Here is a 13,781-nt window from a genome sequence, read left to right on the forward strand (position 1 = left end):
CAAAAGTTGCATCTTGGAAACTCAGAGATAAATTAAGACAAAATAAATAAACAAATTAAGTAATTAATTAAAATACATTCCAAGCAGGCTGTCTACATTACTCTCATAGCTTACATATTCCAAATATTTGTTAAACAAGAACTGTTGCTCATATACTTATATTTGACTCCAATAATTGTGATACTTATTCAAGATTTTACTTTTTAAAACTGACCTAAAGATGTGAGCCTTTTTTTACTATTGATAAGCACTAGCTATCTCGATATGATTCTTCTATCTACGCTCTCGTCACCTTCAACTTTCATTTTTCTACTTTCAAATTACTTTCTCTTATCATTTCCATCTCTAAAATATTACAATTATGTTATATTTTAATGTGTCATCATCACAAATCACATTTCTGATGACTGCAGCTCACTTCAAAACTGCAGCATCAAGACTAAAACCTAAGTCATCCCTCTGTCTGTAATACAACATACTCAGCAATTTACAATAATTTTAAACACCTGCCTACATTTCCAGCTCTTGAATTCACAGATGGTTTTAGTTATACAAGGCCTGAAGACAGTAAACAGGACCATAGAATACAATCTCTTTCTGCAAAAACCTTTAGCTGTTCCATCTTCAATTTATTTATTTTCAAAATGGAGAAGTGGCTTTGTAAAACTTTAAAATTTGGTTCTGACCAGTGCTAAAAAAAATAATCAATATTTGTATCTGAAAAACCTGAATTGGATTAAATTTCATTTTTTTATTTTTACTTTTTTTAACACGACATGTAAGACACAGGACACTTAAGACACAGGACACAGATTCATTTAAAGTTTCCAGTCCAGGAAACCTAGGCCACAGATTGTCAATTACTGTGAGGATATACCATGGAAAATACCTGACTGTATTGCAGTTACAGCGTACTAAACCATGCTATCCCGGAAGTCTTCCACGGGCAGGAGACAAATCATTATCTATTCACAAAAATTACAGTAAACCACGAGTTATATATCTTTTTATATTTTTTTTATATCTTTATATATCAATTGGATTTTGTACTTGAAGCCTATTGCCAGTGGATTAGTAAAAACTAAATATAGATTTGGGGGGATTATACAAATCTCAATTATAGTGCTAAATAAATTTATAGCCAAAAATCAGGAAAGCTCTATTTCCATGCTGCTTTCATTTATTACTCACTACCAGAATGTTACATCTAATGACCTGGGAACTTTGAAAAGAACCCTCTAAACAGAATGTTTTCTATCTTCTAAAGTATAAGCTTAAATATTATAAAATGCATATGAATTATGACTTTGGCCCACATCAAAGTAGCTAAAACCTACGGATACACAGTAAAATAAAGAACAGTAAAGATATTTGATAAAGATGCAAAGCATTAACTCCATGCATGTTGTTTTTTCTGCTTTTCATACTTAAGGAAGTTTCAAAGAATTTTGAGAACTATGACCACCTACAATTATTCTGATACTGCAGCAGCTGACACTGTAGCAGACAATAAGCCACCTGCACCCAAAAGTCACTTACATACTTTAACTTGCAATATACTGGTACTTCAGAGCAGTAAAATGCTCACTGATGCTGACAGTACTGCCTTGACCAAATACAGATCCTCAGATGTGTCAAGTTAGACAAGAATTCTGATCTGTAGTTTAAAAAAATAAAAAAAATAAAAATAAAAAAGTGGTAGGAAAGAAGATCTTTTATGCAAAAACAAAACAAAGAAACCAGGAAAGTTATGCAACTCCAGATTCTTTTAAGGTTTGTGCTACCAACTCACTAACAAACGAACCACAACAACTTTGCTGTTTGGATTTCTGAGGTGAACATAAGCAAAGTGAACCAGAAGGGATAAAAATAGGGAAAAGAAAGTATTTGAAAGTGAGATGATTCGAAGTGACATCCTGTAATACGTATCTTTGACCAGCTTTTTAAGTTTTTCCTTTTCACAATGTGTAAAAACTGTACCTGTGTTGAATGTTTCCAGCATGAATGGCCTCTGGTGGAACTCTCCACGGACAGCTTACTCTTCCTCCAGGAAGACGTTTGAAATCAAACTGGCAGCAGATTTTTGGATCTGGACCACAAGTATGAGGAACATCATAGCTATAGAAAGGCATCATATGACAAAGGATATCTGTACTGGATCCCAAATCTGGAATTAAAACAAGCACACTTTTACTATGAGCTCTCAAGTTTGCCAAAACTAAATCATTTCCATGATCTTAAATGAAGAACTGCATTAAAAACATCAGACCAAGACAATTCCTTCTTTTGAATATCCGTATCTGGAGTCTATGTAGAGAAGAAATTTTCTCTGTTTCTGTTTTACGTAATAAAGAGTCTATAATAAGATACAACAAAGATCAGAATCCTAATCAAGCACTAGCAGCTTTAGAAAGATATGAAAAGTTATTTTTTTTCCAAACAGATAAATCTTGTTATTTCCAGAATTTTAGAGATGAATAAAAATCATCTTTTATACTTCAAGTGAATAACAGCAAAATAAATTAAAAATAAATAAATAAAACAAACGCAACATACCTCCAAAAGAATTTTTAAAAATAAAGGAAAAAAACCACCAAAAAAAGGTGTTGTCATTCTCATTTTAGCACAAAATCTGAATTGGTCAACTTTAGCAATATCTCAATTTCTCAAACACACAACTTCATTAAACTACCAGTGCGATTCTACATACCTATACATAGATTTTATGTACATGTACACAGAAGTGCATATACTTCTATGCAGTCCTGAGACTACCTCTAAAATCTTACATTTTCCAACTAGTCAATACATCTACTAAAGTTTAGCTCACCAGAACTAGAGATCTACACAAATTTTGTCAAGTCTCACAAGAAGGTCTTTCAAAATTTAATTTTAAAGAGAATCTGAAGTTCCTGTAAGGCTTAAGTGACCCTTACGTTTACTCACATGGTAAAATCCCTAAATACCAATTACCTATTCCATGAAGCCACCCCCCACAAGCAGTCCCTAAGGAGCATGAGCAACCAGGAGCGCAGTGAACAGAGCATGGCACAGCAGGGGAGAGGACCTCAAGAGAGGACCTACCCACTGGCCGAGAAGGAGGCACAAGACCTTAGCCCCACGCCCAGATCTGCCCAGGCCAAGAGCACTCACCGTACCCGATCCTCAAGGCACAATGGTAAGTACTCATCTCAGGGCAAAGGCTGCGAGTATGGCTGCACGATCTGCACTGTCTGCCCCAGCGGTGGTTGGCACCTCCACTCAGACAGAGCTACTGAGGGGTGAAGATGAGGTGCAAACCTCTGACTTCTGGAAGTGCCTAGAACTTTCCCCTGGGGCAAATCTGCCTGCAAAAAGTGTGCCCAGGTGGAAGACCTCCTGCAGCTGGTGGCCAAGCTGCAGGAGACTTTGAGAAGGTTGCATAGCATCAGGGAGGCTGAGGAGAAGTTAGGCAGCTGGATCCTAGCATAGTCGGCAGGGGACACACAGCCCATGGCCAAACAGCCAAAACCTCCCTCACTGGCCCTCATAGAATGGGTGCTGGGGAGGTGGGCAGTAACACTGGAGAGTGGAAGCTGGCAACAGCAAGGACCAGCAGGAGGAAGAGCCTTCCCTAAAGCCTGAGGTGCCCTTACAGATCCACTTCACCCTTCTGCAGACTGAAAAGGAAAGACCCATTGCAAGGAGTGCGTGGAGCTGCGTAAGGCAGCCTGGTCTGCTCCCTATATAACAATCACTGCAACTAAGAAAAGGCGAAGCGGGATAGTCATAGGCAACTCTCTCCTGAGAGGTACAGAGGCGCCCATCCGCCAAACCGATCCACTCTTGAGGGAAGTCTGCTGCTTACCAGGGGCTCTTATCAGGGATGTCACCAAGAGACTAATGAGACTCATACAGCCCAGTGACTATTATTCACTGCTGCTGTTTCACATGGGCACCAGTGATGCTGTCAGGAGCTGTCAGCAGAGCATCAAGATGGATCATAGAGCCCTGGAGCAGCAGTAAAGGACTCAGGAGAATGGACAGTTTTTTCATCAGTCCTGCTGGTCAAAGGGAAGGGGATTGTAGTTTACCTAGACTTCAGCAAGGTCTTTGACACAATCTCTCATAGTATTCTCCTGGAGTAGCTGGCAGTCCATGGCTTGGACAGGTACACTCTTGAATGGGTAAAAAACTGGCTGGACAGCTGGGCCCAGAGAGTGGTGGTGAATGGATTGAAATCCAGCTGGTGACTGGTCATCAGTGGTGTTCCCCAAGGGTCAGTGTTGGGGCCCATCCTCTTTTATATCTTTATTGATGATTGGGATGAGGGAATTGAGTGCACCCTCAGTAAGTTTGCACACAACACCAAGTTGGGGGGAAGTGTCGATCTGCCGGAGAGCAGAGGGACCTGGACAGGATGGGTCAATGGGAAGGGGCCAATGGGATGAGGTTGAACATGGCTAAGTGCCAGGTCCTACACTTTGGCCACAACAACCCCATGCAATGCTACAGGCTTGGGGCAGAGTGGCTCAAAAGCTGTGCGGACAAAAAAGACGATCTTGAAGGTCTTTTCCAACCTTAATGATTCTATGAAAGGGCCAGTCAGATCTGGCAAATCAACAGATGGTTACAGGACTGTTGCCTCAGACAGGGGTTCAGCTACTTAGATGACAGGACTCGCTTTGAGAAACATGGTCTGCTGGGGACTGATGGGCTCCGACTCTCAGAAAAGGGCAAGAGCATCTTAAGTCATAGGCTTGCCAAGCTGTAAGATGGTTAAGACGGATTTAAACTAGAGTCACCATGGATGGAAAACTTAAACTAGAGTTACCAGGGGAGGGAAACCTCACTCCATCCCACTCCTCCCCATTTGATGCCAGTGTCAGCAATAGATGCCCAGAGCCTGGAGGAGGGTCACAGGTCAGCAGGAGAGCACCTGAAGAGCAACACAAAGGAATTCCAGCCAATCAGCTTCATCAGCTCTACTCTGCTCTTGTGAGACCCCACCTGGAGCACTGTGTTCAGCTCTGGGGCCCCCAGCGCAAGAAGGACATGGAAGTATTAGAACAAGTCCAGAGGAAGGCCACGAAGATGATCAAAGAGCTGGAGCACATCTATGAAAACAGGCTAAGGGAGTTGGGTTTGTTCATCTTTGGTTAAGAAAAGGCTCCAGGGGGGACCTTACAGCAGCCTTCGAGTACCTAAAGAGGGCCTAGAGGAAAGCTGAGGAGGGACTCTCTGTCAGAGTGTGTAGGGAAAGGACAAGGAGTTAATGGTTTTAAATTAAGAAAGACTAGATTTAGATTTTTAGATTAGATATTAGGGAGAAGTTCTTTATTTTGAGGGTGGTGAGGCACTGGAATAGGTTGCCCAGAGAAGTGTATGCCCCATCCCTGGAAATGTGTAAGTCCAGGTTGGATGGGGCTTTGAGCAACCTGGTCCGGTGAAAGGTGTTGGAATTAGATGATCTTTAAGGTCCCTTCCAACTCAAACCATTCTATGAGTTCAAGTGAGTTTATGTTGAAAAAAGGGATGAATGTTGTTTACATCTTAAGGAACCTGGCTCCCAAGAAAAGTATGTCAACAATACTTAAGAAAATACTCTTTAAAACCTTGTAATCCTAAACCTTTGCATTTATACTCCAGACCTTTGTTAAAAACTATTTTGCTACTACTTGTGACTTAAATGTCATTATCCATGAATATATACATTTATCTTTCAACTGTAGGAGTTCTCTATCTCAAGTAACATATCTACATATTATACCAGATCAGTGATCTTTGATCTCTTTTGAAAGCCTTCTGAAGCCAAAACATTAGACCATATCATACACAGGATTTTTATATGCAACTATTTAAAATGGCAGGTCAATTAAGCAATATGTAAACGAAGTGGCGTATGTCAACATTAAAATAAAAACTTCTTAAGTGTTTTTGTAACAGAATTTCTTTCACAGTTGTATGTTTACCTCAGGAAAAGTTTGCTTGTGCAGATTACTTTATTTGAATATTCACTCTGTTACAACCTCCCATTAAAAAACACAGAAACTGTAGAACTTCAAAATCATTATGACCTTTCAATAGTAAGTACAAAATAAACTTGTTTTACCCTATATTGATAAAGCTGTGACATATTAGTTTATTTTAAAAAGCAGAAAGAAAACCTCCAATACATACATTCACCATATTGCTTATTAGAATGCTGGTACAGTACACTAAGCAAAATGAAATTCACACAGAAAAGTACATTCATTTACAGACACAGCCTACTAAGATGTAATTACTACATTACTTATGAAACCCTTCAAACTGTGTAACATACAAATTACAAGAAAGCAATTATATTTATTCTAATAAAATAAAACATACTTTTTATATGCTTTTTCACAGGAAGGTGAACCTTTGTTCAAAGTTGTTAACTGGGAGGTAGCAGAACAAACTAAAAACCATAAAAAACACTTCCCCTTCCCCTATAAATATTTCATAAGAGGGATAGGAGAAGGAATATTAGAGAAAGTAAAAACACACATGAAAGTGAAGTAACAGCAAGATCTGAGGAGCAACAGCAACACCACAGCTTTCATATTTTAACCCCTTCCCTAACACACAGCTTTTCCTTTTTTGTTACACAAAAATTCCCCGAAGCTTTTGAACAAGATGATTTTCTTTTTTTTTTTAAAGAACTGCAAGTCTAACGTTTATATACACATACTTTTTTTAATTCTAGACTAACTTCTCTAAACAAGCTGTTCTGTGAGGATTTTCAGAGTATTTATTCACGTTAACTCCATATTTTACCTACATAAACTAATAAAATAAATTGACATAACGGAAAAATACATACCCCAGTTCTGTCTCCAAAAAAATTCTAGTGTCTTTTGAGTTGCAAAATGTTTTTTAACTGAGTAATGAACTCTCTGTATAAGCATATTTGAAAATCCTGTGCGTTTCAGTAGGTAGGCCATTGTTGGTGAATGCCCAAAAGGATCAACTGCCCAACCAGACTTCGGTTTTACTCCTGTTGACAAGGTAAGAAGTTTAAGAGGAGGAAAAGGTTTTGCTGTTCACCCAAACAAAGTTATACCAATATAACTCAAGTCCAACCACTACAGATAAAATTTCCAAGAAAATAAAAGAAAATGCACAGCTGAATATTAAGCCTCCTGCAGAACACACATTGGAAGTAACAATCTAGAATTAAACAGATAATTACTCATGAAAAAAATCAAATATCGGAGAGGTAAGGCATTCTAACTACATTAAACAAAAAACACTGAGATTAGTGCTCTACACTTTTATACTATTTCAATTTTGTCTCAAACATCTTTACATGGAATCATAACAAAACATCATCTTTTTCATTTAAGTAGTTTCCAGATGTTATAATTGGAAAGAAAAGCTGAAAGAAAATGAACAAATGAAGACAGCTGTTGTAACTTGTTGAATTTTCAGTGTAATTTAAATAATTTTAACCTTTGTTGGCTTTGGGACTATCTTTTCTTTCAAAATGAATTTATTTACTTCAATGGCAATTATGAGAATCATACCAATTACTATTGCCTTTTCCCTGAATTTCACAGAATCAAAGAATCATCTAGGTTGGAAGAGACTTCCAAGATCACCGAGTCCAACCTCTGACCTAATACTAACAAGTCCTCCACTAAACCGTATCACTAAGCTCTACATCTAAACGTCTTTTAAAGACCTCCAGGGATGGTGACTCAACCACTTCCCTGGGCAGCCCATTCCAATGCCTAACAAACCTTTTGGTAAAGTTCTTCCTAATATTCAACCTAAACCTTAGCAAGTAAATTTCATATTAGTAAGTAAAGAAGCTGTATCTAACTCTTGTTTAACTGATTCTTCAACATGGTTCCTTAGATACATTTTTACTCTCTCATCAAAAAAAAAGAGAAAAAAACAAAATACAACAATTCAGTATTATCCTTTTATTAAACTTCCCTTCTACCCCCCACAGTCTTATAACTATGAGAAGCTATATTTATAGAAATTGCTATCTAAAAAAGAAAGAATCATCATAGAATGGCTTGGGTTTGCAAGTGACCTTAAAGATCATCTAACTCCAACCCCCCTGCCATAGACAGAGATGCTACCCACTAGATCAGGTAGGCCAAGGCCCCATCCGGCCTGGCCTTGAACACCTCCGGGGGTGGGGCATCCACAGCTTCTCTGGGCAACCTGTTTCAGTGCGTCATGACCCTTACAGTAAAGAATTTCCATCTAACGTCTCGTCTAAATCTATTCTCTTTTAGTTTAAGAGCATTCCACCTTGTCCTAAAAATGACATAGTAAAACAGCTTTTCAAAATAATTTAATGACGTACTGTTATCACTAAAATCACTACACAAATAGTTCCAATGTAAAAGGAATTCTCTATTTATGCAACTAACCAAAAAAACAAAACTTTTACAACAACCAAAACAATTCGGTCAACCTTACTGCAAGAATTCCTCAAAGTTCTGAAAGTGAATGAGTTGCCTTTTTTTCTTTTTAACGCAAACAATTCTAACACTATGTTGGGTTTTGGCTTTACAACTACTACTAAAATTCATGTGGTTTTTTTTTTTGAAAATATCTAAAAACCTAATAAATACACAGAACCTAATAAATACAGCCTGCCAAAGGGATCCAAACAAATAGCAGGAACATACGTTTTTAAATAATTTAAAGGCCTTTGTCATGATTTTCACAAATAGAGATGTCAATACTAGAAATTAAGTCTTATGGCTTTCAGTAAGTGGTCTGATTTAACATTTCAGGAAAGAAGAGTAAGGAAAGCCTGCAAAGGACCTGAGAGATATGAAGTAACTTGCTGTATTAACAGTTATATTTTAGATCAGTCTACATACCCAGGTTCCTTTCTAGCCATTGATGTCCTTCTATCAGCTGGTCTACTACAGCAAAGTAATGAGCAGAGGCTTCATCAGGCATGACCCATCCTCCTGTTACTATTTCAAATTGTCCATCTTTTATTAACCTGAAGAATATATAAATTGTGTTCAGAAAAGATATTTTTAAAATCCATTTCTGAATACCCAACAGGTATCTGCAAGGGACACAATGCCAAAATCTAAATTATGTTACTTCCGACATTAGCCTGCATTTTTTAATCAAAGAAAAAAATCAATATACAGTGATTTTTTTTAATGCCAGTGTGTGCAAATCAACAACAAAAAACTAGTACCTCTTCTGCACATGGCATAGTATTTTTTTTGTTTAAATCAGGAAGATAGCTATTTCATGCACAGACTACAAAAAATAAAACAGTATGTTGCACAGTGCTGAAGGCCTATTGATCAAGATGCCTAGACACTGTACACTTAAAGCACTACTCCTATCTTCCATCCTTAATCTACCATTCTTTTTACTGTTTTAGAGAGCTTGATAGAGCTTCAAAGTTTATTATATCTATAAACACTTCGGACCATCTCACTCATTAAAATGCCTTCTTGAAACACATCACAGGATGATCCAGTCTCCCTATTAAGATGTCAATAAAAATAACTACCATGCTTCCAGCATCAGGCTGTTCCTATAATTAAATAATTTAATCTTGTTAATTATATTGTACACTAGCATAATAACTGCTAAAAGAATCCAAGAAAAAAATACAGTAAATATCAGAAATTAGTCATATTATAGATAATACCAATAAGAGCACTGTAAAATATGCAGCAAAAATAATCTCTAGCGCAGTTTCTGTAACTGTTGCAGCAGTTTAACTTAATACCTGATTTCCCTCAAGAAGGTACATAGTTCTGTGGTATCATTTACTGGTTAGTGTTCCAAGGCTTTTTTTTTTTTCATCTCAAAAAATGAACAACTGTACTGTAATACTCATACATTGTACATAATTCTTTTAATAGTTTTTAAGTCATTTTCAAGATTTCCAGGGTTACTTAAGCTTTGGAGCTATGAGGCTTACAGTACCCCAATGCATCCCATGCACCTTGAAGGGGGGCATGTGAAGAAGGGAATCACAGAGATGAGCTAAGGACTGTTGAATCCTGTCTCGAGGCAAAAGTGTATTAAAAAAAAAAAAAAGGCTGTTTTGAAGTACCGTAAACTAGATTCTTACTTCAAGGTTATCAAGCAGCTTGCTTTCTTGTCTCAATGTCTAGGCAAATTGTTTACTTATTCCATTTTGACTTGTAATTTTTAAAAGAAATAAGAAGAAAAAGGGTATATAGTACTTCACAATTGAAGTTGCCGCTTGTTTATCAAAAATGCACATTTAAAAAAGAAAAGTCTCTCATTTCATAACTGTGTTGTAACTGAAGAAAGAAGTACATAAATAGCTAGTATGAAAAATTATTCAATTAACAGCACTTTAACATGACTTCTAATAATGGAGTTAAGTTTGTAATCACAACCCATTACAATCTGAATGGCTCTTAAAGGTTGGACATGGAAACTTTTACTCAACTTTTTGGGAAGTTAGTAATTGGGGTCCATTTGTCTGAACAGTTCTACTTTATAAATGAAAAACAGTAAACACACCCAAACAATCAGAATTTGAGTAGTGTGATTATTCTAATTATTCTGCACTACAAGTGGAATCTCGAGTTTACAGTGCAGTCAATTACACACAAAGTTCCAGAACATGCCACATGGAATGTAAGAAGTAGCAAAGGTGTTCAAACCTTTTAACGGCATCCTTTTTCTGGCTATCTATTCCATCCCACCACTTTGAAAAGTAAGAAATCTCAGACCATATGAATTTCCTTCGGTTGTCTTCTTGCAGTTTTATAACCATGTTATTTAGGATATGTTGTGTCTGATCTCTGAAGTAATCATCAAAAGTCTTCAGCCAACCTAAGTAAAAGAAAAAAAAAAAGAAATGTATATTGCTTTCCATTTTTAGCGACCTGCCTTCTTCCCATCCCCTTCAAATAATTAAGTGAAACATTTTTTTAAATTTGAATTTTTCATGCTGTGGACAACTTATAGTGCTAACTCTGGGAGTTTGTTGTTGTTGTTTTTGTTTTGTTGTTAATTTCTTTATGAAGTTTAGATGCTTTATAGCCTTGAAGTATAAACATACCGAATATTAGGCATTGTACTTCGATCAGCTGCGAATATGCAGATTTTTAAATTGTCGATTTCCTAATGCACCTCATCACTCTAGTCTACCTAAAATGACTGGACTGAAATCATTACTAGCAACACGTTGAAGAGAAAATGAAGAGACACTAATGGTATCCCACAAAGAGTATAAAGAAATAAAATGGGGGTTATCTGAGCAGCAGTAAACCCTGCTGCACATGTCCAGCATCATTTATGAATAAGGGGTTTCGTAGCAATGACTGGGAAAAGAAGTATGTTGCAGCTGCAATCCCTTACCAGGAAAGCTACCAACTCAGTGAGATACAGAGTAAATGAATATCCAACTTCAACCATGCATTCAGGCCTTGCAGTGTAGAGCCTTCCATGAAATTCTTTAACCTCTCCCTAAAACCTTGTATGAAGAAGCACATGCATCTTCCACCCCAGAATATGGAAAGGCTGTTCTTCTTTCTCTAACTCTAACTAGGAAAAGGAAGCAGATAAACCTGTCTACTTAATACAAAAGGAGCATATTCATATTCTTCACACCAGGTCTTGCATTGCATGAATGTGCTGCCAAAAGGTTCTCAGCAGCTGTGTTTAAGGAACATACAATAACTACTGAAGAAAGCAAATGATGTTATAAATCATCCCTAAAACATCCATATTTTAAGATTTTGTGAAAGCTTCCATTAAACATGAAAATTGTTATCCAGATAAATCTGACCCTATTGATTCCACTCTGATTACCAGTTCTCCTTCTCGTTTCTGCTCTGTGGATGCACTGCTATTCTAACTCAATCCCAGTCTGCTTAATGAGCATTAAGTTTTTCTGGATGGAGTTAATATTGTTTGAAAAATAACTTAGATTAATGCTGAAGATTTTAGTATTAATAAAATCATTTTAAGTCTAAATTTATTATTGCATATATCCCTTCTGAATCAATATTTGTACTCTGCTTTATTTTAAGGATAATAGATAGATGACATTCATCTTAGGTAGAATTGTAGAGCCAAGGTAATGCTCATTTACCTTTTAATAAATCAAGGAAATATTTTACCAATATTTACATGAAAACAGCCACATGTAGCAGACTACAAATTTATAGCTTTTTTACTAGAAATTTATTCTGCAAGATATAACATCCTCATACTAGCACAAAACTAATGCAGAATGAACTGAAACTATTGAAACCATACTATGTTTTTCATATGCAGTAATATATCATAACAATAAACTATTTTAGCATGCTTTTATTACCTTACTATATCGCAGAAAAAAAAAAAGCACACCTACGCTGAATTAGTCTTAAAACATTGTTGAAAAACTCATTAATAAACCAACATAGATAAAGTATAGGAATAAATGACAAAGCAGCTGGCATAAAAACATATTATAATATAGGAAGAACAGAGTTACGCTTAAGGACTTATTTTTAATATATAATCAGTTAAGCCATAGAGGAAGGTTATACATGGTTAGCATACTGGATCTTGAGCAAGTCTTAGGAGAAGTTTAAGTGTTCATAGCATTAACTGCAAGCCACCAGAAAATCCTCTGAAATTTCATTACCATGCCTGGTACCTTGCACTTAATATAGTTCATTATAAATCAATAGATCTTAAACATGCTACTTGTGGAGACTGCCCAACTTTGCATGGAGCCATAAGGATTTTTTTAAAAATGTATCAAAAGCTGAAAAGAACAATGAATGAATTAATTTGCAATTGCTTTCCAGAAGCTGAACACTAAAGACTAAACCATGTTAAATATATTATTTCACATTTCAGTCCCTAACATCACTTAATCTAGTACAACTCCAGTTCACTCTTATACTTAATAAACTAAGAGCTTATTCCCAAATTGAAAGAAAAGGTTTACCAGTGTATTTGGACCAGGAAAATTTTAATTCTAATACAGTTTACCTCATTAGCTTAAAGCTGCAATTACCAGAACTAAAGCTAGTTACATCAGCAAAATCACTCTTGTTGGTTTAAATGTATAGTTGGACCTTTGCCAACATGAAATTGTAAATAAGAAAAAAAATACTGCTTGTAATGTCCTTATGCTACTCTTGACTTAATGAGCATTCGGGACTTTGCCAGTTACTTTCACTTTCTGCAAGAACGTGTGATAGATAGCAGTAGAGAGTGTGTGCTGTCAAGCTTCTTGACTTTCAATTGCCTTACTCATATTTATCCTCAAAAGTGTGGAAAACTGAATCCTCTCCCCTACCCCCTCACACCTCCATCCAACCCCACCTCCCTGCCTCCCCATTTATCATCACTATGCACTTTTTTAATGTTAAAACAGTTTTCTTTGTTGGACATGACAGAATCCAATTCACGTCCAAAAGTCAATGCAATTCATTGTTGTGCAAAAAATCCTGAAGCATTTCACTAACTGATTTGGCACTATAGCTGTCTACACTTTCCAGCTCAATTTTCTTCCTCAAGCTCTACTTAAGACACAAATGTAGAGGAACAGGCAAAGTTTCAGAACAAAATCAGAACACAAATAGACAAACTAGTATTATAGTTCCATTTAACACTCAGCTAACCAGTTCCTGGAAGAAGACACAATCATGTATACTGTTCCAAAAAGTTGAAAAAGGATGTCTTGTTTCTTATTTGCCTATACGTTTTAGGAAGCATGGAAAGCTTAAAAAAGAAAGAACATTTGTACTGATCAGTAATCAAAGCATGCTGTCTATAACGGTACTCTCAATTTC

General features: G+C 36.6%; 1 protein-coding gene across 1 annotated transcript in view; it reads right to left on the reverse strand.

Moving 5' to 3' along the window:
• Window positions 1-13,781, reverse strand: part of MAN2A1 (mannosidase alpha class 2A member 1) — a 138,726-nt gene that overhangs the window by 92,854 nt on the left and 32,091 nt on the right. The window contains exons 5-8 of the mRNA XM_080572773.1: window positions 10,647-10,818; window positions 8,853-8,980; window positions 6,827-7,000; window positions 1,981-2,167 (exon numbers count right to left, since the gene is read on the reverse strand). Coding sequence (XP_080428899.1) covers window positions 1,981-2,167; window positions 6,827-7,000; window positions 8,853-8,980; window positions 10,647-10,818 — 661 coding nt within the window. The remainder of the gene's footprint in view (window positions 1-1,980; window positions 2,168-6,826; window positions 7,001-8,852; window positions 8,981-10,646; window positions 10,819-13,781) is intronic.

The sequence above is a fragment of the Anser brachyrhynchus genome, assembly GCF_964034855.1.
Source record: "Anser brachyrhynchus genome assembly, chromosome: Z".
Lineage (NCBI taxonomy): Eukaryota > Metazoa > Chordata > Aves > Anseriformes > Anatidae > Anser > Anser brachyrhynchus.